The sequence below is a fragment of the Engraulis encrasicolus genome, chromosome 16, assembly GCF_034702125.1.
Source record: "Engraulis encrasicolus isolate BLACKSEA-1 chromosome 16, IST_EnEncr_1.0, whole genome shotgun sequence".
Taxonomy (NCBI): Eukaryota; Metazoa; Chordata; class Actinopteri; order Clupeiformes; family Engraulidae; genus Engraulis; species Engraulis encrasicolus.
Genome location: NC_085872.1, coordinates 27,511,605 through 27,533,814, shown reverse-complemented (window position 1 = coordinate 27,533,814; position 22,210 = coordinate 27,511,605). Strand labels below are relative to the sequence as shown.

General features: G+C 41.3%; 1 protein-coding gene across 3 annotated transcripts; it reads left to right on the top strand.

The window, feature by feature from the left end:
* The first annotated feature begins 173 nt into the window (after positions 1-173).
* fip1l1b (FIP1 like 1b (S. cerevisiae)) lies at positions 174-21,802 on the top strand. Of its 3 annotated transcripts, none has more exons than XM_063219205.1 (17): positions 175-537; positions 3,335-3,392; positions 3,496-3,559; positions 3,665-3,771; positions 3,880-3,944; positions 4,096-4,206; positions 4,460-4,584; positions 4,777-4,895; positions 11,794-11,847; positions 12,360-12,459; positions 15,373-15,529; positions 15,730-15,756; positions 15,876-15,927; positions 16,830-16,888; positions 17,635-17,836; positions 18,159-18,308; positions 21,406-21,802. In XM_063219205.1, exons 1-17 carry the CDS (start codon positions 474-476, stop codon positions 21,542-21,544), a joined length of 1,653 nt encoding a protein of 550 aa, XP_063075275.1. In that variant the 5' UTR covers positions 175-473; the 3' UTR covers positions 21,545-21,802. The 3 variants fall into 3 exon arrangements, with proteins under 3 accessions (XP_063075276.1, XP_063075275.1, XP_063075274.1); XM_063219204.1 differs by having other exon boundaries at positions 21,403-21,802; XM_063219206.1 differs by lacking the exon at positions 11,794-11,847 and having other exon boundaries at positions 174-537; positions 21,403-21,802.
* Positions 21,803-22,210: the final 408 nt, after the last annotated feature.

The following is a 22,210-nucleotide window of genomic DNA, read 5'->3' as shown; positions in this document are numbered from 1 at the left end:
CTAGTAACATTTTCACAGGACACATCAACTTTAGGCTTCAAGCTCATTATTATTATTGTTATTATTATTATTATAATTATGATTATTATTATTGTAAAAGCACATCAAAGACACTTAAATTAACTTCATGGTTTTGAGCTCACTGCAGCGTTCTAGCAAAGAACCACGTTCTTTGGTTCTAGCAGGGTTCTAGTTGACAATCAACACGCCCCTTTTTGTAAACCGGAAGTAGTTCCTCCTTTGCTCGGAAAGAAATGAATTACAAACTAATGTCTTGCTAGTGCTACCCCGGCTATTTATCTTTGATTCTACTACACTAAATAGAAGCATTATGAGGTCCGTCTGACTATCGAACATGTAGATTTTGTTTGATGTTAAATTGGAAGGTGCTAAGCACACAAGCATACTTAAGTGCTTGTTTATTGTGGTTTTATTAAGCAAGTGTAACTTTGCACGGATTTCGTTCATTCAAAATGTCTGCGGAGGAGACGGATAAAACCACAACGGGTGACGAAGAGGAAGAATGGCTGTATGGAGGTTTGTGTAGTTTCGCATTAAATATGTTTTCTTGTTATTTTGTAGCATTGAGTTTTTGACATTTAATGTGTCAACACGACCGGGAGGTTGTTTTCTAGCAGCTCAACATGTTGGTGCAACGTGATATGCTAACGCTTGCTAATGACGCTAGTCCTGTTGGATGCAACGCAGTAGCAGCAAGGTTTAGCAATAGCATAACAGTAGGTGCAGAGTTGTATTACTGTCCTGTAAGTTAGCAGCTTACTACAGTAGTCTTCGTAGTAATTACCCGCGCAGTGTAATTTACAACGCTGTGAAAAACTTACCATTGCAAGTGACTTTTCCGCGCGCTCAAATGCAAGTAGTAGGGCCACATGTTTTTTGTTCAATGACATGAATATAGTAAGATGCCAAACACTATCATCGCACGGACAGTAGTGATGTTTGAATTGAAATGGCATGCTGTGTTATCAGCATCCAAAAAGTAATCAAAATACATAGTCCTGTAGTTAAACATTCGTTATACTGTAAGTTGGGTCGAACATGGTTGTGTTGAGCTCATAGGTCACTTCTGTCAACAACCGGCCCTGGAAGAGTAGGCTACCCCTCTTCGCTTGGCAAAGCGGTGAAAGAAAAGGCGCAAGTAGAATTGGTGTGTCAGTAGGGGCCACAAGGTTTGAATTTTTGTTTCACAGGCTAACAGTTAGTTAGTTCTACCAAGTTGATAATTATTCATTTCAGAAGATTATTCTATTGTGTGAGTCTGATAGCCCATGCCCAATTCCCATTGTTATTGTGACACAGCACTCCACAGCACACAACACAAGTGAACACTGTACCCTACGAAATTGCATTTATGCCTCACCCGTGCAAGGGGGCGGCCCCCAATGGCACCCCAAGGTAGCAGTGCGGTGGGATGGTACCATGCTCAGGGGTACCTCAGTCGTGGAGGAGGATGGGGGAGAGCACTGGTTAATTACTCTCCCCACCAACCTGGCGGGTCTGGAGTCAAACCGGCAACCTTTGGGCTACAAGTCTGATGCCCTAACCGACCCATGACTGCCATGATGGATAACAAAATGTGTTGTACGCAGTTTACTGACGCGGTACACACCCTTGTTTGGCACTAGCCAATATCAAGAAACCAATCAGATTTGTAGTAAGGTAAGCGTACCCATTAAGCCCATGTACCATTTAAGCCCACTTTCAACTCTGAGGTCAATTTAAAGAAAGGGAAATGGTGGATTTTGTTGTTCTTCACCCTATCCAATTAAAGGGTTTAGTAACTCACAAAATGTTTTTTTATTGCAAACAAATCACATTTTTTATCGTTGAGTCATCCCCGTCCAAGTGAATCCTGTCTCAGGACTACTGACAAGAAGTCGCCTCAAAACTTTGCTGTTTTGGGACATGTCAGAAATCATAGAATTTCAGCTAGGTTAAGTGAAATGTTTTGAAAATACTTTCATATTTAGTGAACTAAGAGGTAAATGTAATGATTTATATATGTATATGTGCAGTGTTTTGCTAAATTATAGCATTTCCCTTCAAATGAAAAGATGTGTTTTATGAGCTAGCAAACGCTGATATTCTCTTGATACAACCACACACCATCTTTATCTTACTCTACCACAAGACTTAAGGTGGTTAGGTATGAATTCTAAGCATATTCCAGTTTGTTTGGCATTGATCTTTAAAGAAATGCATCATGAAATGTTTTGTGGAGCTGATTATTTCCATAAAATAGCTTTTTGTATAGGCGGGCTTAATGGGTACTAGGTGGGCTTAAATGGTACACCCCATTGAAATGCATGCAAGCTGGCATGCATGCTAACCCAAAAATGCCTTTGAGGAACATAAAAAGTGGTGTACAATCTCAAGTTGTTGGTTAAAAAGGCGTAATGTAATGAACTAACAATAATCAATAAGAAAAAATAAATTTCTCTGTTTGGATGAAGAATTTTATGAAGTATATGAAGTAAGAGATGCTGTAATATTTAATTAGGTTTTATGCATTATTTTTTTAGCAAATCTTACATTTTGGAATAATATTTTGGTCTGAAACCATTTATGCCATGTAGGCTACACTGTTTAAACTCAACTCGCACACCTCACCAGGTATTTTGATACAGAAATAACTACATGAGCTTATTTGGAACACAAGTGGGCTTAAATGGTACCAATGGTACCATTTAAGCCCATTCAGACTTTTCACTTTTCTCGTAAAAAATCTTCATATTGTACTTTGAAATATTCATCAACTCCGTGATAAACATTGAGAAGAGAGGTAAATCTTACTATTTAACAAATCATTTCACAAAAAATATATGTGAAGATGATTGAAAAACCAAGAAATTTAGATTTTGGTGGGCTTAATGGGTACGCTTACCTTACTCATGTCCCAATTAAGCAAGCTTTTGGCTCATTGTTACTATTCATATTTGATTGCCTGAAGCAACACACAGACTGTTGTCTATGTATCTCTTTGCCGTAACCCCTGACCAGATTTCCACTGACTGAACAAAGTTCTAATTTTTCAGCTCAGATGATCATAATTAACTACAGCACGGATGTATGCCCACAAACCTGTTGACAATGGATATCCTCTTGAAGAAGAGAGTTCTGAAATAAATCTTTTAAAACTGTCTTAGAAAGACTTGAAATACACAAGTCTTATCCCCATGTTAAGATGTTAGCATGCCATCAGTGATGAAATATGATTGTACTCTGCCTGAATCAAAGAAAGAAATCGGTGTGATGCAAGGTCTAGTCCAAACCACCACCAGATGAACATTAATGTATTTCTTCTGGTGTGCAGATGAAAATGAAAAGCAAGACAATGAAGAGGAAGAGGCAAAACTGACCGCAGCTGTAAGGTGGGTCAAAACAATGTTTCCATTTCATCCCTTGCGTGCACTTTTGTCAGTATTGTGGTGGAAATACAGCACCTTGACAGACTTGTGCGTTTTTGTCTGTTAGTGCTCCTGCTCCTGCACCTGCCCCCGTCACGGACGAGACTACTGGAAATGGGGTGGAAAAACAGGTAACTTAATGTAGATCCAGACTCAAGATGTGTATCTTTCCTCCTGATCTTCAGGACAGCATTTAACTGTGCATTTATGATATCCTTTAATGATTGTCCCATTAGAAAGAGGCGAATGCCGATGATGAGGACAGCGACAGTGAAAGTGACGACGATGATGACGACGTGCAGGTTACCATTGGTGACATCAAGACCGGAGCTCCGCAGTACACGTACGCATTCTCTTAAATATTCTTTGAAAGCGCATACTTGGTTTAGCATTACTTGACTTCCAAGACCGCCAAGGTGATTGCAGCATAATTGTATTGTATGTGTTGCAGGACCTATGGAGCCACACCAGTTAACCTCAACATAAAAACTCCAGGAAGCAGAGGCTATGGGGCAGGTATGTTCTCACTTTCTTCGGGTAATATCATGACTAAAAGCATGTGAACACAACACACGTCTTGCTTCCATAGGTTTGAAATAAAAATGGCAGAATATATAGCCCAGTAGTATGATTAAGGAGTGAGTCATGTGTTAAATCTCTTCTTAAGTCACTGCAAAGCTGAAGGGTGTGGACCTGGAAGCTCCTGGGAGCATCAATGGTGTTCCAGTTCTGGAGGTGGAGATGGAGTCTTTTGAAGAGAAACCCTGGAGAAAACCAGGTGAGAGGATGTTGAATCCATGAAGTTTATGGGTGTATTTACTCGCTCACACACTACCAGGGATGTTGCCATGGATGTAACTGTGGAGGTGGAAGTATGCATGACGTAATTACAGTAACTGCTGCTGAAGTCTGTCAAGCAGAGAAAATGTTTTCAAACTCCAAATTGAAGTCCAGTTACCTACAGTGTAACTCTTGACAATAGAGCAATGTCAACTAATGCTTTTTTAACAATTGCATGTTTTCTCGTCTAGGTGCTGACCTGTCTGACTATTTTAACTATGGCTTCAATGAGGATACGTTTAAAGCGTATTGTGACAAACAGAAGAGAATTCGAATGGGCTTGGAAATTATGTCCTCAAATACCAGCAAAATCATGGTAAGTCTGGGAGTGACTAACCAGACACCCCATATGTATGGATGTTGACACACTGCAAATCATATAAGACGAACTGAAAAATAACACTTAGGAAGGCCTTCCAGATATTGTTATGTGTTGTTGGACTTGTCCCAAATGTGAATGACTTCTAATGCATTTTGTTATTTTGATATTCCCTTTTCCTGCTTTCAGGTGCAACAGGGACGGACAGGAAATACTGAAAAGGAAATAGTGAACATTACTCCGCACACAACCAAGACAGATTTCAATAGCCCAACAAACGTGTACAAATCTGCAATTAACACAACCAGGTATGAACCACTCTTAAACCAGGAGAATTGTGCAGATACTATGTCACTCACAGTCACTCCGCATGTTCTTCTGCTAAATGATTTGAAAATCCCTTTTAGGCATAAGAGTAAACTTGTCTTTCTTTTTGGCTGCTACATGTGGTTAGAAGGACATGTGCCTGTAGATGTTGTCACTCCAATTCAGCTGCTTGGTGTTTTTAAAGCCATTTCAACATTACTGGCACAGTACCAATGAGGGACTTTTTAAGAATATGACTTCGAGGTCGGGCATCACTGAGACACTTAAGGGGACTTGCCCCAGTAGTTTTTTGATTAGGTCTTGGTCTTTGCCAGTTATGTACCGGTATATTCAGTCCCGGGAAAGAATATATGTCATTTGCTGTAATGGTATTGGGAGTTAAATTCGCATCTAACATCTTGTCCCAGATGAATCGTGCAATTTTTCGAGAGAACTAACCTAGAATGTAGAATAGATCGGCTTCCGGTTCTGTCGACTGACATGGCAGCTGCTTCTTAACTGAGCTGCGACCCCCTGAACCTTTCCCCTCACTCTGGGGCGTTATAGAGATTCAAGTAATGGTTTAAAATAATTCATAAAGCTCTAATGAGTCACCACGGCAAAACTCAGAAAGGAAAAATGGACGGGAAGAAGGGTAAAGAACCAAAATCTAGCTATGTTCAGCGAACGTTAGATGAAGCTAACTCTACAGCTAGCCCGCACCAGGAGAGGGATAATGTTGCAGCGATACTGGCCGAACTAAGACATTTCAGACAAGAGAACAACGAAAAATTGACGGACATGACATCGGCCATAAAATCCTTGGAACAAACAGTCGGTAACCTGGGTGAGCGACTAACAGAGGCCGAGGACCGAATTAATCAGGTAGAAGACGACTCTGCACGCTCCTCGCGCCTGCTGGGCTACCTTCTGCGGCGAGAAAGGCAACTCGAGGAAAGATGCGAAGCGTTGGAAAACTATACTCGCAGGAATAATCTGCGGATATATGGAGTCCCAGAGGGCAAGGAGACGGGCGATGTGGTTAAATGGGCTGAAACGTTTTTGACTGAACTGTTGGACTTGCCCAGAGAGACTCCCCTTATGATCGAGAGGGCGCACAGATCTCTTCAGCAAACACGGACCCAGCCGGGAGCTCGCTCAAACCGAACCCAGCCGACGGGGCAACAGGGGAGACCGCCTGCCTCCCCTCCTCCCCCGCGATCACTGATAGTGAGATTCGTCGACCATCAGCAAAAGCAACAGGTGATTTCCAAAGCATGGAGCTCGAACAATCTGGAATACGAGGGGAACCGGATCTACATGGATCATGACTATTCGCCCATGGTACAAAAGAGAAGACGCGAATACTCCGATATTAAAAAGCAACTGAAAGAAAAGAACATCCGATTTCAGACTCCATACCCAGCTAAACTGAAGGTGCATCTGCAAGATGGTGTAAGAACATACAGCTCTGCATGGCAAGCCGCGGAAGATCTGCAATCAATCGGGATTAAAACAACCATTTCAGACGAGGAGAAGATGAGCAAAGAACTGAATCGCGTTGGATGGCAGGTTGCCATGGACGGTTCACGCAGAGGAGACCTGATCACACGCAATCTCATTCAGGATGTGGAAGCCTTGCAATAGGGTGACATGTCTGTTTGATTCAGGTAAAAGTAATGTGGGCTCTTTAGGGCATACAAAGCGGACATTTTTCTTGAACTTTTCTTGAAGTAATAAGCACAATATAAGACGGTCTTTTACGTTTGATTTAGCAATTCATGTTAGTGTGGGAGGGGGGGGGGTAGGGGGGAGCTGTGTCGGTCATGCAGACCCTTTTCTCAAAATGCCAACAACATAGGCGAGGGCCCTCTGTCTCTGACAGAGATTTTCCCTCAGAGCCATACCAACCTGGCTCTATCAAGGTCATAGTATGTACCTGTCACTTGGAAGCCTCAGGAAATGATACTGAAACTTTATTTGTTTGTTCTTTTTATTATTTTTGTTCATTTTGTTCATTGTTTGCAGAGGAGGAATGCTCTATGATTAGTAAATCTTTACAGGGGAAAATCTTATGGGGAGGATAAAAGTTACTTCTTTTAATGTTAATGGGATCCATAATCCTATAAAAAGGGGTAAGATATTATCCAAGTTAAAGAGAGAAAAAACTCAAATTGCTTTACTACAGGAAACCCACCTAAATAGCACTGAACATGTTAAGTTGGGAAGGATGGGGTTTAAACACGTTTTCTTTTCATCACACGAATCTGGTAATAGGAGAGGAACTGCAATTCTAATAAGTAACTCTCTTAATTATGAACATATGCTAGAAAAAACCGACAAGGAGGGTAGATATGTCTTGGTCAGGGGAAAAATAGATGGAATAGTGGTTACATTATTCAATGTCTATGCACCCCCAAATAGTGAGTGGGATTTTTATAGAAAAATATTTGATATCATGACACTGGAGGCCAAAGGAATTTTCATATGTGGCGGAGACTGGAATGTGAAACTTAATGAAAAATTGGACTCATCAAGGCCAATTGTTAGACAAACCAAAATGAACAAGAAAATTAATGTCACAATGCGGGAAATGGGAATTATTGACGTATGGAGAGACTTTCATCCAGTAGACCGTGACTACACTCATTACTCTCATCCTCACTCAGTATACACACGCATTGTAGGGGTGTGCAAAATAATCGTCATATCGATGCATCGCGATACTTACTCTCACGATACAATGCATCGATTCATGACAAGGTATCGTGATACTTATTTTCTCAATATACTGCATGGATTCATGACAATTGATTATTTCATAATAATAAAATTCGATTTGCCACTGGTTATTTTGTTCAGTAGAGAATAGGTAATATTTCTGTTGTGATGTAAGCTCTCTCCCAGATGATAGAATGCTTAAATAGAATGAACTGACTTAAGAAAGCTACACAGCAACTGACAAATAAGCTGTATTTTACACATTTACTAAAGTAAATATCGCAATGCATCACAGTAGTACATGAATCACAATGCATTGTGATAGAATCGCATCGTGGCATGTGTATCGTGATGCGCATCGAATCGTGAACCCTTTGCCAATACCCACCCCTAACGCATTGACTATTTCTTTATGTATAACACAGACAGACATAGGGTTGACCAATGTGATATTGGAAACATTGATATCTCAGATCATAGTCCCATATACCTCACCATTAGTTTACATCAACATGCCAAGCATACATACTGGAAGCTTAATTCCAGTATACTTAATAGTGTACCTATTAAGGAAGAGTTAGAGAAGGAAATTAACAACTACTTTGAGATAAATGACACAGGGGAGGTGGAGCCACCCATGCTGTGGGATGCATTTAAGGCAGTAATGCGAGGAAATATTATAGCACGGTCATCTTATGTTAAAAAACTGAGAGAAGAGAGATTAAATAATCTTCAGCAAAAATTAAAGCAGTTACAAAGACAGCATAAAGACAACTTGGAGCCTAACACTGAAAGAGACATAAAAACTGTAAAAAATGAGATTGACAGCCTATTGACAGAGGAAGTAAAAAAGAAACTAATTTATCTGAAACAGAAATACTGGGAGGCTGGGGGCAAGGCAACCAAACTATTGGCATATAGGCTAAAGAAAAAACAAGCTGACAGTGCACTCTACAAAATAAGGAACACAGAGACTAAGGAGATCGAATATAAGCAAGAGAAAATTAAACAGTGTTTAGTGTCCTTCTATAAAAAACTATATTCCCAACAGCAGATGAATAATGATGAAGATATTGACACATTCTTAATGTCACTTAACCTACCAACAGTTACGGAGGCTCATAACAATATCCTTAGAGCTGAAGTGACTACTGAGGAAATTAACCAGGCGATTACAAGACTGAAAGCGGGTAGCTCCCCTGGCCTGGACGGTTTCACGACCGAATGGTACAAAATTATGAGGGACAAACTTGTGTTTAGACTAATGACAACCTTTAACTGGATTTTAAAAAAACATGAGATGCCTCCATCATGGAGAGAAGCAGTCATCTCTCTTATTCCCAAGGAAGGTAAAAATAGACAAGAATGTGAAAATCTAAGGCCTATAAGTGTATTAAATGTGGACTATCGTATATTTACATCAATATTAGCAAGGAGACTTGAAAACTGCCTGCCAAGCATAATCCATTTGGACCAGACTGGCTTTATTAAGCAGAGACAAACGCAAGATAACATAAGAAGGACATTGCATATAATACGACACATTGTAGAAAATAATATTGAATCAACCCTGATAAGTTTGGATGCTTTTAAAGCATTTGACACAGTCTCGTGGAAATTCCTTTATAAAACACTAAATACATTTGGATTTCATGAGAATTTTATAAAAGTGATTGAAGCACTATATGACAGACCAACAGCGAAAATCCGGGTCAATGGCGATCTAACAACATCTTTCTCCTTACAGCGAGGGTGCAGGCAGGGGTGCGCTGTCTCCCCTCTCTTATTTGCTATATTCATAGCCTTTAAGTCAATGGATTAGACAAGATACAATTATTCGAGGGATTTCAGCCATTGGTGGAGAAGTTGGCCCTGTTTGCTGATGATATTTTAATATACCTAGAAAAGCCCTCTACATCACTACCCAGACTGATGTCATGCATGGATGAATATAGCAAAATGGCTGGCTATAAGCTAAACCTATCAAAAACACAAATACTTGCTTTCAATTATAAACCTCCCATAGACATTAAACAAAGATACCAATTAAAATGGGAGAATGAATCAATAAAATACCTAGGAATACATCTGCCTAAAAATTTAGACACACTGTTCCAGCTAAACTACCAGCCATTGAATTCCAAAATAAAAGAAGATATTAAAAGGTGGCAGGTCATTCCTTTTTTAACCTTGGGCTCAAGAGTTGACTCTGTTAAAATGAATATCCTGCCAAGGTTACTGTACCTCTTTCAAACTTTGCCTATAGAGGTTGCCAAACAACACTTTGTCGAGTGGGATAAGCAAATATCTAGATATATTTGGAATGGTCAAAGGCCAAGGATTAAATATAAAACCCTACAGCTCCAGAAAAAATTTGGGGGAATGGGGCTCCCATGCCTACTGGAATACTACTATGCTGCTCAGCTACGACCCATCATATGCTGGTGCAACCCTGGATACTCTGCTAGGTGGAAGGACCTAGAATTAGCTATGTGCAGTATCCCACTCCAGGCAATTGTATCGGATGACGTACTAATCAAGTATCTTCTGGACAGGGCGAATCCCTTTATCAATCTATCTTTAAAATATGGAAACTTGTCCAAAAAGCAATGTAATATACAGGAAACTGCAAAAATATTAAGGGTGTGCTCTTTTGATAGTGATTTTCCTCCAAATTTTTGAATGATGCGCGATTTAGGGTATGGATGAGGAATGGTATTACAGCCTATTGCACTGTGATGCACAAGGAATCATTAAAGACATTCCAGATGATGGAAGAACAATACCATTTGGAACGTCAGGATTTTTACAGATTCCTACAAATGCGTCATCACTTTGAAAAACTCAGAAAAGACATAGACTTGGAGGACGGAATGATAAAATTGTTTTATTTCTGCTTATAAATCTGAAAATATTATTAAGACAATATCTAAGATTTATAATTACTTTTCTAAAAGAAAATCTGAAGGATCTTTATACATCAAGCAAAGGTGGGACAAGGAGAGTGGTAACATTCTGTCAGAGGATCATTGGTATTCTATTTGCCAAATACAATGGAAAACAACTACATCTCTGGCATGGAGAGAATTTAGTTGGAAGAATATGGTTCGCTTTTTTCTCACCCCTAAACAAAAAAGTTATAACACTAATAATACAGCCTGTTGGAGGCAGTGCCATACTACTGAGGCAAACCACTATCAATATTTTTCTGGTCCTGCCCATCTCTCACTGAATATTGGAAGAAGGTACACCAGATCATACAGGACTCTTTGATAATTACTATTCCTCTCAGTTTTGACACTCTTTATCTGTGCAATTTCCCACATGACTTAGATCTCCACCCAAGTGATGCGAGGCTGATACCAATCCTTCTAGCGGCATGTAAAAAGGCTATTACACGTAAATGGCTAAAGCCCCAACCACCTTCAGTGGATGATTGGATAGATATAGTATATGATGTGTACAAGATGGAGAGATTGACATATTCACTCAGAATGCGTCAAAATGACTTCAGCGGCCTTTGGAACAGATTTGTTTTGTTCATAGGATCCCAACGTCCTGACTTCATTTGAAGTATCCTACTCTTTTTTCCTTCTGTCTTTTTTTTGTATCTAATAGAGCTATTCATCCCAGTTCTGTACATAGTTTTGTTGATGGTACCAGAAAACTTTCTTTAGACAGTAGGTTAAAAAAACTGCACTAGAGAAGAAACTAAATGGATTGATATCCTTGTATAACTTTTGAGAAAGTTCATTTTGTCTTTTCTTCATTTTATACTTTATTGTGAACTCATGTAAAGTGATGAACGACAGCAATGTTGAATGTCTTTTGTTTTTTTATATATATCTGTCGCTTATTGTACCTCATGTGAAGGCACCTTTTAAAGTCATCTCTTCACTGTAATGTTGTAAACCTACTGGTTACCAATAAAAATATAATTACANAAAAAAAGAATGTAGAATAGATCATATGCTCGCCTGCAGTAATAAAGCCATTCGTCTCCTCTGAAGCACATGTCCTCGGTTAATGTTACCCTAGTTTGTCACTAGAGCATGTATTTACATCGAACCATCCCCAAGGTGTGAGCATTGCGTCCTTCTGTGACTGCGGTGCTGTTGTGTTGAAGAGGGGCAGCTAGTAGTGGTAACTCTTGTCTTCCCTCTGCTCATGCGCCCATAGGATATCCCCTCCCCAATGGGCACCCCCTGGCAATCAGGACATGTCCTACTATACGTAAGTGGGAGAGTTCGTGGTCGTGATGTCATCATCCCAGAGGGGGCCGATGGTGGCCGAGAGCCCTCATGCATTATCTAAACTTCCACTCATGCGTCTCCGTGAAACACTGAAATCGGCCTCCAGTGCCAATGCATTCAACCAGGCAAACACGTACACTTAGTCTTAGAAATCGTAAAGACGGTTTGTACTGTCTCCACTAGCCCTAAGCACGGCTGGACCATCACCATAGCAACACTGCACTCCACACACCATTGCAAAAAACATTTGCTGATCTTGCACATCACGGTGAAGACATTTCATGTGTACCTGTATAAAGCTGTGTGTGGCCACGTGTAGTTGTTAACCTGAGTTAATGGGAAGGTCTTGTGTTTTGGGAAATGTGTGCATGCTTGTTGCCCTCTGAATGAATTTACGGATGGAGATTGTTTTGTTTTTCTTTGTGTTGTAAGGTTCATGTGCTGATTTTAATATTTTTATTGTGTGTGTGTCTTGTGGCTTTTCTGCTTTAGGAAGACAAGTGGCACCATTGACGTCATCGGTGGAGGGACGGCAACCATCAGTCGGGTTGAGGGACGGCGCCGGCACAACCAGGAAGGCAACAACATCCAGGTAGACAACCATTGCAGATTTGGCAGTATTTTTATAGGATCATCCACTTCCCTTGGAGATTAGATTAATCTTAGTTTGCCTACTTTTTATGCCATAATTAGGTTTTTGCCACAGGGCCGCCAAGTGGCATGGCGTGGTTATTGATGTTGCTTGTGTGTCCAACTGCTATGGAGAAATGTCTTCAGATGCATTCAATGTTTTACATTGAAGACATCCTTGTAGGACCTCAGAGACAAAGCACACTAACTACATTTGACTAGTATTTGGTGGTATGCTCCACTAGACGTTACAATATATTGTATTTGGCAGATGCTTCTCAACCAAAGCCACTTACAGTCGAAGACATAATCATAGCCTAAAACACTTGCCGATACAAAGTACACAAGAAAAATACTTAACAATAAGTGCAGAATCAGATGCAATTTGACCCCCCTAAGTAGCACACACGCACCATGCCAGAGAGTCACCTCGTGACTTGTCCAGCTCAAGCATTAGGGCAGTAAATAGTCACAAAAGAGAAGAGTCTCTTCACTTGCTTCTTGACAGTTGAGAGAGATGTGCCTAGTCTTGCTGCCCCTGGGAGTTTGTTCCATCACTGAAGGACAATGACTGACAACAGTCTTGACTGGGATCGCTTAGAGCGCGCAGGCAGAACTGGCAGACGGTTAGTGTAGTGTCGTAGCTCTCTGGCAGGAACATGATGCGGCCTTAGTATGTCCTTCAGATAAGCGGGGGCCGTTACGTTACTGAGGTGGTTTTGTAGGCAAGGGTCAATGAGTTGTGCCCTGGCATTGGTTAGAACAGGGGTGGGGAACCTTTTTCATTCGAGGGGCCACTTCAAATTCATCTGAGGGCCGTGCAAGTACTTCGAGGGCCATATTATGAACACAAACCAGGATTTCCCCCAGCACTTTAGGCCTATATTGAAGGCAGCTACCTTTAAAACAGTCTCCACATTCTCTAGGACCCCTGAATATAACTTATTGTGTTGTAAATGTAATTTCTAATATTCCTTTACAAAATATGTCATATTTCATGTGAAGCTGCATAACATTAAAATCATATCGGGGGCCGGATAAAACGACCTCAAACGGCCATCGAGACAGAGGTTCCCCACCCCTGGGTTAGAAGATGTAGGAATGCTATCACACAAGAATTAATGAATAGTGTAATAAGTGCCTTGGTTCTGAGTCAGATGGAATATTGTAACATACTATGGTCTAATGCATGTAGAACACATCTAGCCAAACTTCAGGTAGTGCAAAACAAGGCAGCAAGACTAATTATCCAATGCTCACAATATACCAGCATTACACATATGTACTCTTCTTTACACTGGCTAAAAGTTGAGGATAAATTAATGGCCTCTTTATTGACCTCAACATGGGCAAGATTAAATATTAAAACCCCTCTGAAACAATATAGCAGATTCTGTAAAACGTCCAACTCCCATATTTATAATACAAGGTCTGCAACAACAGGGACATTTGTAGTACCCCGTGCAAATACCAATGCCCTACAAAGAACAGTGGGATACAGAGCGATCACCGCATTGAACAGTATGCCAACCTTTATCACACAAATTAGTTCTAAAGCCAGTTTTAAAAAAAACAATTCAAGATATTTTTAGGAAAGTTATTTTTAAGAGGGTAGATGTTTATATTGATGCATTTATATTTATTAGCAGGCTGTATTAAATTGTGTAATTTGAATGTATTTTGCTTATAGCCTACTGTAATATGTTATTGTATTGTTTTTTTGTGTTCCAGATGTAATTTTTAATACTATGATGAACTGATTTTATTGAAGAAAAGGACCCCAGAAAGAATAGCTGTGGCATTGCCACAGCTAATGGGGATCCAACAAATAAACAAATAAGGCCTTGTGCTTGATCTGGGCAGCGAACGGTAGCCAGTGCTACTCGATAATTAGAGTAGAGTATCATATATTAATCCTGAGGGAAATTAAGGTGTCCAGTAGCATACATGCATCAATACGGAAAAAAACACAAACATTACACACATCATTGCATATATATCACCATAAAGCACACACTTGCTAGCCTCGCGACGCCATCCTCTGTACTCCACCCAAAGATTTTGGCTCCGCACATCGTCTGGCAAAAGCCTCGAACTCGGTTATCTCAGTGTTTCGCCAATCAACAAACAGTTGAGAGTGGTGACGTAGAACTCACCCGCGAGCTCTGTTACTGATTGGTTAAGGATTGGTATATTCACACTTTCGTTTAGTTATTTGTATGCTTTTGCAATGCTATAACGTAACAGGCATGCTAATAAAGCACAATATGGGTTTTAATTTGAGTTTGGAACTTCAATTAATTAAAAGATAGAGTAATATCAGACCATCTCCCATCGTCCACGGAGACGGATTCCTCATGGCTTTTGCCAGACTGATTGGCGGAGTCAACAGTCGGCTATTCGCCCAGGCTGCACGCTTGCATACATTTTAGTCAAAGTCAGGTCTCTCTCTCACACACACACACACAGATGTGGTTGTGATGAGAATAAGAGTGGTTCATCACACGTGACATAACTGAGTGGTACACAGCAAAGAGCAGCAAAAGGAATCAAGAAGAGTAACATGGGTCCTTTTGGATTTAGTGCTGGGTGGGGAACCTTTTTCATTCGGGGGGCCACTTCAAATTCCACCAAGGGCCGTAAAAGTCCTCCGAGGGCTGTACTTCAAATGTAAACCAGGATTTCCCCCTGCACTTTTGGCTTATATTGAAGGAGCCGCCTTTAAAACAGACCCCACCTTCTCTAGGTCCCCTGAATACAACTTATAACTTATAAAATATAAAACGGCCTCAAGGGCCGTAAACGTCTCTCGAGACAAGTCTGTTTTTGATCTGATGCTGATCTCAGACTGTTCTCATCTTGTGTTTCTCCACAGGTCATCTCTGCGGAGCACTCGTCTGACTCTGAGCCGACACCAGCGAAGATGCCCCCCGGCCCCTTCTTCCCACCTGGACCTATTCCTCCAAACATTCCACCGCCCCCATTCATGCCACCGCCAAACGTGACCGCCGCCCCACTCATCCCACCCCCAAGTGAGCCTCTACAGCACCATGTTATTCTTGCTGTTCTCAAATTGATCTGCTGCCTGTGTGTGCTGAGTAGCCACCTACTACAAAAATACAGAAATGATGTGATGTGATATGATCCAGTAAAGACCTGAGACATTGCCTGTGTCCGTTTTGAGAAACTGGTACAAAATTGCACCAAATTAATTCTGCTTGTTTTGTCATAGGAATGCCCATCACGGTTCCTCCTCCTGGTAAGATCTCGGACACTTTCACTTTTGAGAACAATAAAGTATGGAATTTTTAAATCATGCAACAGTCTTTCTCACTACATGAATATCTGTGGAGTTAATATCTGTATGTTGTTTTGAAGGTTTCCCTCCACCGGGCGGCCCCCCTCCATCCCTCATGCCCCCAATGGAAAAGTAAGTTATTTCACTCCAGGGCTTCATGCTTCCCTGCTTATTCAGTAATTGGTAGGCCACGTATTGCCATCGGTACACTTGGTGGAATTAAAAGGTTGGGTTCGGTGTTAAATTGCAAACTGAATGTGTGTGGTGAGCTCCTGTCTATGAATTTGAAGGTGCACTATGCAGGACTGTGGTCAGAATAGGTATTGCTACTATGCTGCTCATTGAAAGCTGATCTTTCCATGAATATTTACTAGTATGACCAAATTGCAGTAAGTTTTGCAGTGAAATTGTCTGTTTCTGGAAATTGAAAGGGGCATGGAGAACATCCACATTTTCTTGTATGAAAAATGCAATTTTCCCAGTCATAATTAATACTTCAAGTATTCTTGAAAAAGGTAAAATTTGTGAATGGGCAGCATGAATTCTGGAAATTAACTACTAAGCATATTGCATAATGCACCTCTAATCTCTTATCAATATTTTTAACATACTTGTGTATGTGTACCAAACAACGGTAGAACCACGTCAGTATCTGCCAATCTAATCTCTCATCCATCTTGTAGTGTATGAAGTTTTGAAGGCCTTGTGCAGGTCGCTTTGTATGCTGTAGCATACAGTGTTCTTTATTCAGGCAGAAGCCACACGCTTCATTATTCAAGGAAAAAAAAAGTCTGAGGCTGGTATCATGCCATTGGGCTATGAGGCTGTCTGAAAGGATAGTGATTGTTGCTTTTGCCAGACACTTCACGAGTTTATAAATTAGAGTAGGTTTTGAGTGTGCAGATTTTTCACATACGTTTCTTTGACCTCTCAATTCTGACATTACCTTGTGACCTGAACATGTTGGTTTTATCATTGGTGAATGACATGTTGATTGCTGCAAGGATTCAAGCCAGTGTGATTGTGTCTTACAGCAGTGGGCATCCAGGAGGTTATGATGGCCGGTCAGTTCCACCATATACATTCCCAGGAGGTAAGGGTCACAACAAAGGGGAATTATTATATTCCCTTTTTCACTGGTACCACTTTCTGCAAAGGAAGTGTGAATTGAATCGTGTGCGTGTATAGTTTAGTTTCCATTGCGATATTGAAATGATTTTAATATTAACTTGATTAACTTTCATGTATGTAGACATGTCTCATATTTCATGTCAAATGACATCCAAAGACCATGTCCAGTGCACTTGTGAAGACAATTTCTCCTTTGTCTGTGTAGCAAAAAGTCAAAACCAATTACTGGTAGTCCATGCAGTTTTGAATCTGGGCCTACAGGTTAATAATATTTTTGTACTCTGGCAGAAGACTCAAAAAACTCAGAGTTCCATATATGCACAGGTGTCCTTGAAGCACCACCTGGTCGTCATACGGTTGGCATCCCAGCCACTGAAAATGCTAGGCCTTCACTCATCACTGAGGCCTTTTAAACTAGGGCCAATCAAGCATATGGATCAGAGCAAGCCATCTCACTTCTGGCCACTTCTTACTTGGCCAAACCTTGGTTTCCAGAGGACCCACCAAACACTGACTGCAGTGTCAAAGATGGGCTCGTACAAGTGGCCAGTGGTACATTTCTCAAAATCCGAATAGCTAGCCAGTTAACAATTTAATTGGTTGGCAATGGGAATTTGCATTGCAGCCATTGCTGCAGCGTCCAGATTGGAGTCGGAAGGAACAGCATGTCTTTGTTGACAGATCGGTCATATTTGTGTCGTTTTTCAGGCGGATATCCACCTCCCATGCCTGGGGCAGTTGCGTCCTGGCCCCCCGCCATGATGGATAACTCCAAACCCTGGTATTTTGACGCTCGTCGTGAGAAGGAGCGGGAAAAGGAAAGGGAACGTGAACGGCCAAGAGAGCGGCCCCATGAGCGAGAGAGGGAACGGGAGCGAGAACACAGCCCTTCAGCAATGGGCTACACAAGGTACTGCAGAATGTCCTCACTTATGTATAACACTTCAAGTATTGATAGTACCAAAGTTGTTTGGTGTAGTTTAAAAATGGGATGATAGCCCTACCGTGGCCTAACGGTAGGGGACTCGTCTATGTGGCCGACCCGGGTTCGATTCCTGGCCCGGGTCCTTTGCCAGCACTTCCCCGTCTCTTTCTCTCCACTCGCTTTCTGTCATCATCTTCACTGTACTATCATAAATAAAGTCAAAAAGACCACAGAAAAAAACTTTAGAAATGGGATGAATGGTAGAATGGGATGCATGCTTGAAGTAAGCGGGCTGTCTTTTTTGCAGTGATGAGGAGCGCTATCGGTACCGTGATTACCCTCCTGAGCGCGGCTACGAGCGACATCGTGAGCGATCCAGTCGGGAGAAGGAAGAGAGAGGACACAGAGAGAGGAGGCACAGAGACAAAGAGGAAAGGGGACATAAGTCCTCCCGAAGGTACAATGCTCTTTCCGTTCAACAAAGACGCTTTTGCACACCTCTGTAGTTGGACAGGTGCGTAGGATGTTATCCCAGCGGGGATGTCAGTCAAGTGCAAAGAAATCCCGCACACTGTCCATTCCACCAACAAATTTAATACAATGTTTCAGTCATCCGACCTTCTTCAGGTAAAGTTCCTTTAAAGAAACTTTACCTGAAGAAGGTCGGATGACCGAAACGTTGTATTTAAGTTTGTTGGTGGAATGGACAATGCTCTTTCCACTTCCACCACGCTACACTATTGATCATAATCCGTGTCATCTGACTCATCTGTCAACAAACTCTTGAAGGGACTTATTGCAGACATTGATAAGCGATTGCCAGACATACAATCACCAGCCACTTCAATGGGAACACCTTTACAACTGTTCATTGAGGCAAATTTCTGATCAGCCCAATCACATGGTGGCAACTCAATGCATTTATGTATGTAGACATGGTCGAGATGATCTGATGCAGTTCAAACCAGGGCTTTGAACCGGTTCAAGGAACGAAAACGAAAACCGGGAACTTTTTGCATTTTACAGGGAACAGAAACGAAACCGGAAACATTATTTTTTATGTTCTGGAACGGAAACACTTATTTAAAAATAATGGTAACCGGTTAATACCGTTCCTCAAACTAAAAAAAAAGCAATTATTTTCCTGTGCACGTTACCATGACGGCTGAGGTTCACGTCCTTTGTGACATCAGACATTCTCTGACTGAATGGAGAGAGAGCTGTGGATTACAAAGTCTCCACTCCACATCTGAAATAAGAGAAACCACTGTCATACAAAAGGGCAGAGTTTCCATTACATAATTGTAAGACATTGCAGAGAAGCGTGTGTAAAGTGCATCAAGAATGTTCGACGTTATTGGGCATCCATGGCCGCTTCAAATATGCACAAACTCACAATGTCCATCATAGCGCTCCCCGTGACCCAAGTCAGCGTGGAGCGCGCATTTTCATCATTGAGGTTTATTCTCCGCTTCTCCGCTTAGGTCGTCCCTGAACGACAAAATTCTGGAGGATATTCTTTTCATCCGCTTGAATAAACAATTTGGAATGTAGGCTGACTGATTTGCACTTCCGTCTTTCTTGGTTAATTAACGTCAGTTAGGCCTATGGGGAGTAATCAGCTGACAGGAACGAAATTAACCATTCCGGGAACAATATTTTTTTGTTCTAACCGGTTCGGGAACGTCAATTTATTGGTGGAACTCATAACCGGAAACGTTATAATTCCGTTTCTGTTCAGAACGGAACGTTTGAAAAAAACAACAAAAAAAAAAAACGGTTCAAAGCCCTGGTTCAAACCGACCATCATCATAATGGGGAAGAAAGGGTATTTAAATGACTTTGAACATGGCATGGTTGTTGGTGCCGAAAGGGCTTGATTTGATTATTTCAGAAAATACTGATATACTGGGATATTCATACACAACCATCTCTAGGGTTTACAAATAATGGTCCAAAAAAGAAAAAATATACAGTGAGAGGCGTTTCTGTGGGCAAAAATGCCTTGTTGATGGCAGAGGTCAGAGAAGAATGTCCAGACTGGTTTGAGCTGATACAAAGGTTAGCTTTAAGTCAAATAACCACTCACAACAGAAGTAGTGTTGCACTGATACCGATACCTGTATCGTCCATGGCCCAGATACTGCACTTAAATGGTGGTATCGGTATCGGTATCGGCGAGAACCAACATAGGGCACAGATACCATTTACAGATGCTCATATTAAGGTGCCGGTATGCTTGCTGCGAGCTGTAAATTACGCACGTATCCGCGAGCAACCGACAGCACATGATTGCTTCAAAAGCAGTTGACCAAGACGCAAAATACTGGCGGTATCATCCAGGGGGCAGAGAGCACGCAGCATTGGGATGCGGAAATTGGGAACACAGATGGCAAGGAAAACAACAAAACAAAAAGAGGGGCTCCCTGGGCGAGGAAAGAATACTGCCACTACTCCTGTACGTGCATGCTCCTTTTTCAAAGTGCCACAAGGAAGTATGATCACAAATGTTTGAAATTTCGGACAAACTCAACGAGACGCTGCCATTGTAATTTTCATATCAAGCACACGCGTGGAACTGCGCAGTCTATCTTACGATCGCCCCCAGCGAGTTTGAAGATATTGCACCTGACGCACGCATTTGGCTGTCGTGTCCAACGCGCGCAGAATTGACATTAAATACGCATGTTAACGCGTTCATGAACGAATCGTGCACGCGCTCGCGTATCTTGCAGCAAGCATACCGGCACCTTTACACTTGAACGCAGCCTTGATCTTAGTTATTTTTATATCAGAGATATTTAAAAAGTGTATAAAGTTCTACTGGATTCACGTTCTACAATATTAGTCTTTTTCCTGTTTCACAAAGGTAGGCAGCAGCCTGACAAAGCCATGATAGCAATGATGTTAAATCCAGTAGCCTATGCAGCACTTCATATACAGTATATACATTTCAAACAGAGTAGTATTGGTATCGGCCGATACTGCACAGTCGGGTATCGGTATCGAGGCAAAAAATGGTATTGGTGCAACACTAAACAGAAGTATGCATAAGAAAATCTCTGTTTACACAGCACATCAAATTTTGAGGCAAATGGGCTACAGCAGCAGAAAACCACATTTGGTGCCACTCCTGTCAGCTAAGAACAGGAAAATTAGGCAACAATTTGCACAGGCTCTCACCATAAACGACACTAGCTGATCGGAAAAATGCTGCCTGGTCTGATGAGTCTTAAGATGGATCGACCCTGCTTTACATCAACGTTTCAGGCTAGAGATATAATGGCATAAGGATATTTTCTTTGCACAATTTGGGCCAATTAGTACCAGTTTATCGTGCCACAGCCCACCTGAGTATTGTAGGCAGTTAAGGCAGTTCTGAAGGCAAAAGGGGTCCAGGCAGCCCAGCACTAGAGGTCTTCCTAATAAAGTGGCCGGTGAGTGTAAATTAGATCCTTTTTACTGTCCCATATGATGAGATGAGCACCAGTGCAGTCAGTGTGTGAGTAGATGGCCTTTCGTCCTTTGATGGACACTGTGTTTTGTTGCAGCAGCAGCAGGAGGCGTCATGACAGTGAGGAAGGAGACGGCCATCGCCGGCACAAGCACAAGAAGTCAAAGCGCAGCAAAGAGGGCAAGGAGCCGAGCGAGGAGAGATCCGGGGACCAGGACAGCCAGGAGCCCATGGAGTGAACACAACACCTGGGTGTTTCTATTCTCCACGTCTAATGCATGAAATAAAATGTTTGGTCCTCCGCCTTCTCTTTCTATGGAGCACTGTTGTAATGAGCTTAAATCATGCCCAGAGAGAGGTGAAGCCTCAACACCATCCCTTCCCATGCTTACTTTGTTGTGATTCATCTATGTCTTTAAACATGTTTTTGTTTTTATTTTTTTGAATAGTTCTACGTAGATGTCATGACTTTTGAATAAAAGACAAGTAATGTTTTATTTCTGTTGTTTTTTTTTGTAATTCAGTTGGAGAAACGACACTATTTGTATTAAAACACTGGGGTTTTATATAAACATTGTCATAATTTGTTGCACTCATATTTAGTACACGCTCAATGCCATGGTCAATTCACTTAAACACAAGTGCATACTTTGATTTCCATATTACCCAGAAGACCTGAATATGAGCTGACAAATTTTACAATCTATTGCACATGTTCAAATAATTGAATACATGCACACTTTCAATTGCAGTAGTCTTCATGTTTGGCATCAGAGTTTGTTTTTGGTGTTCAGATAAATGGCATTAGGCCTAATGATAGGTTTTGGTCAATGAATCCTCTGTAAATTATCATTAACGTCACAAATCTGCAGATTAACCCAAGCTCAACTTCATCCACAGATGAC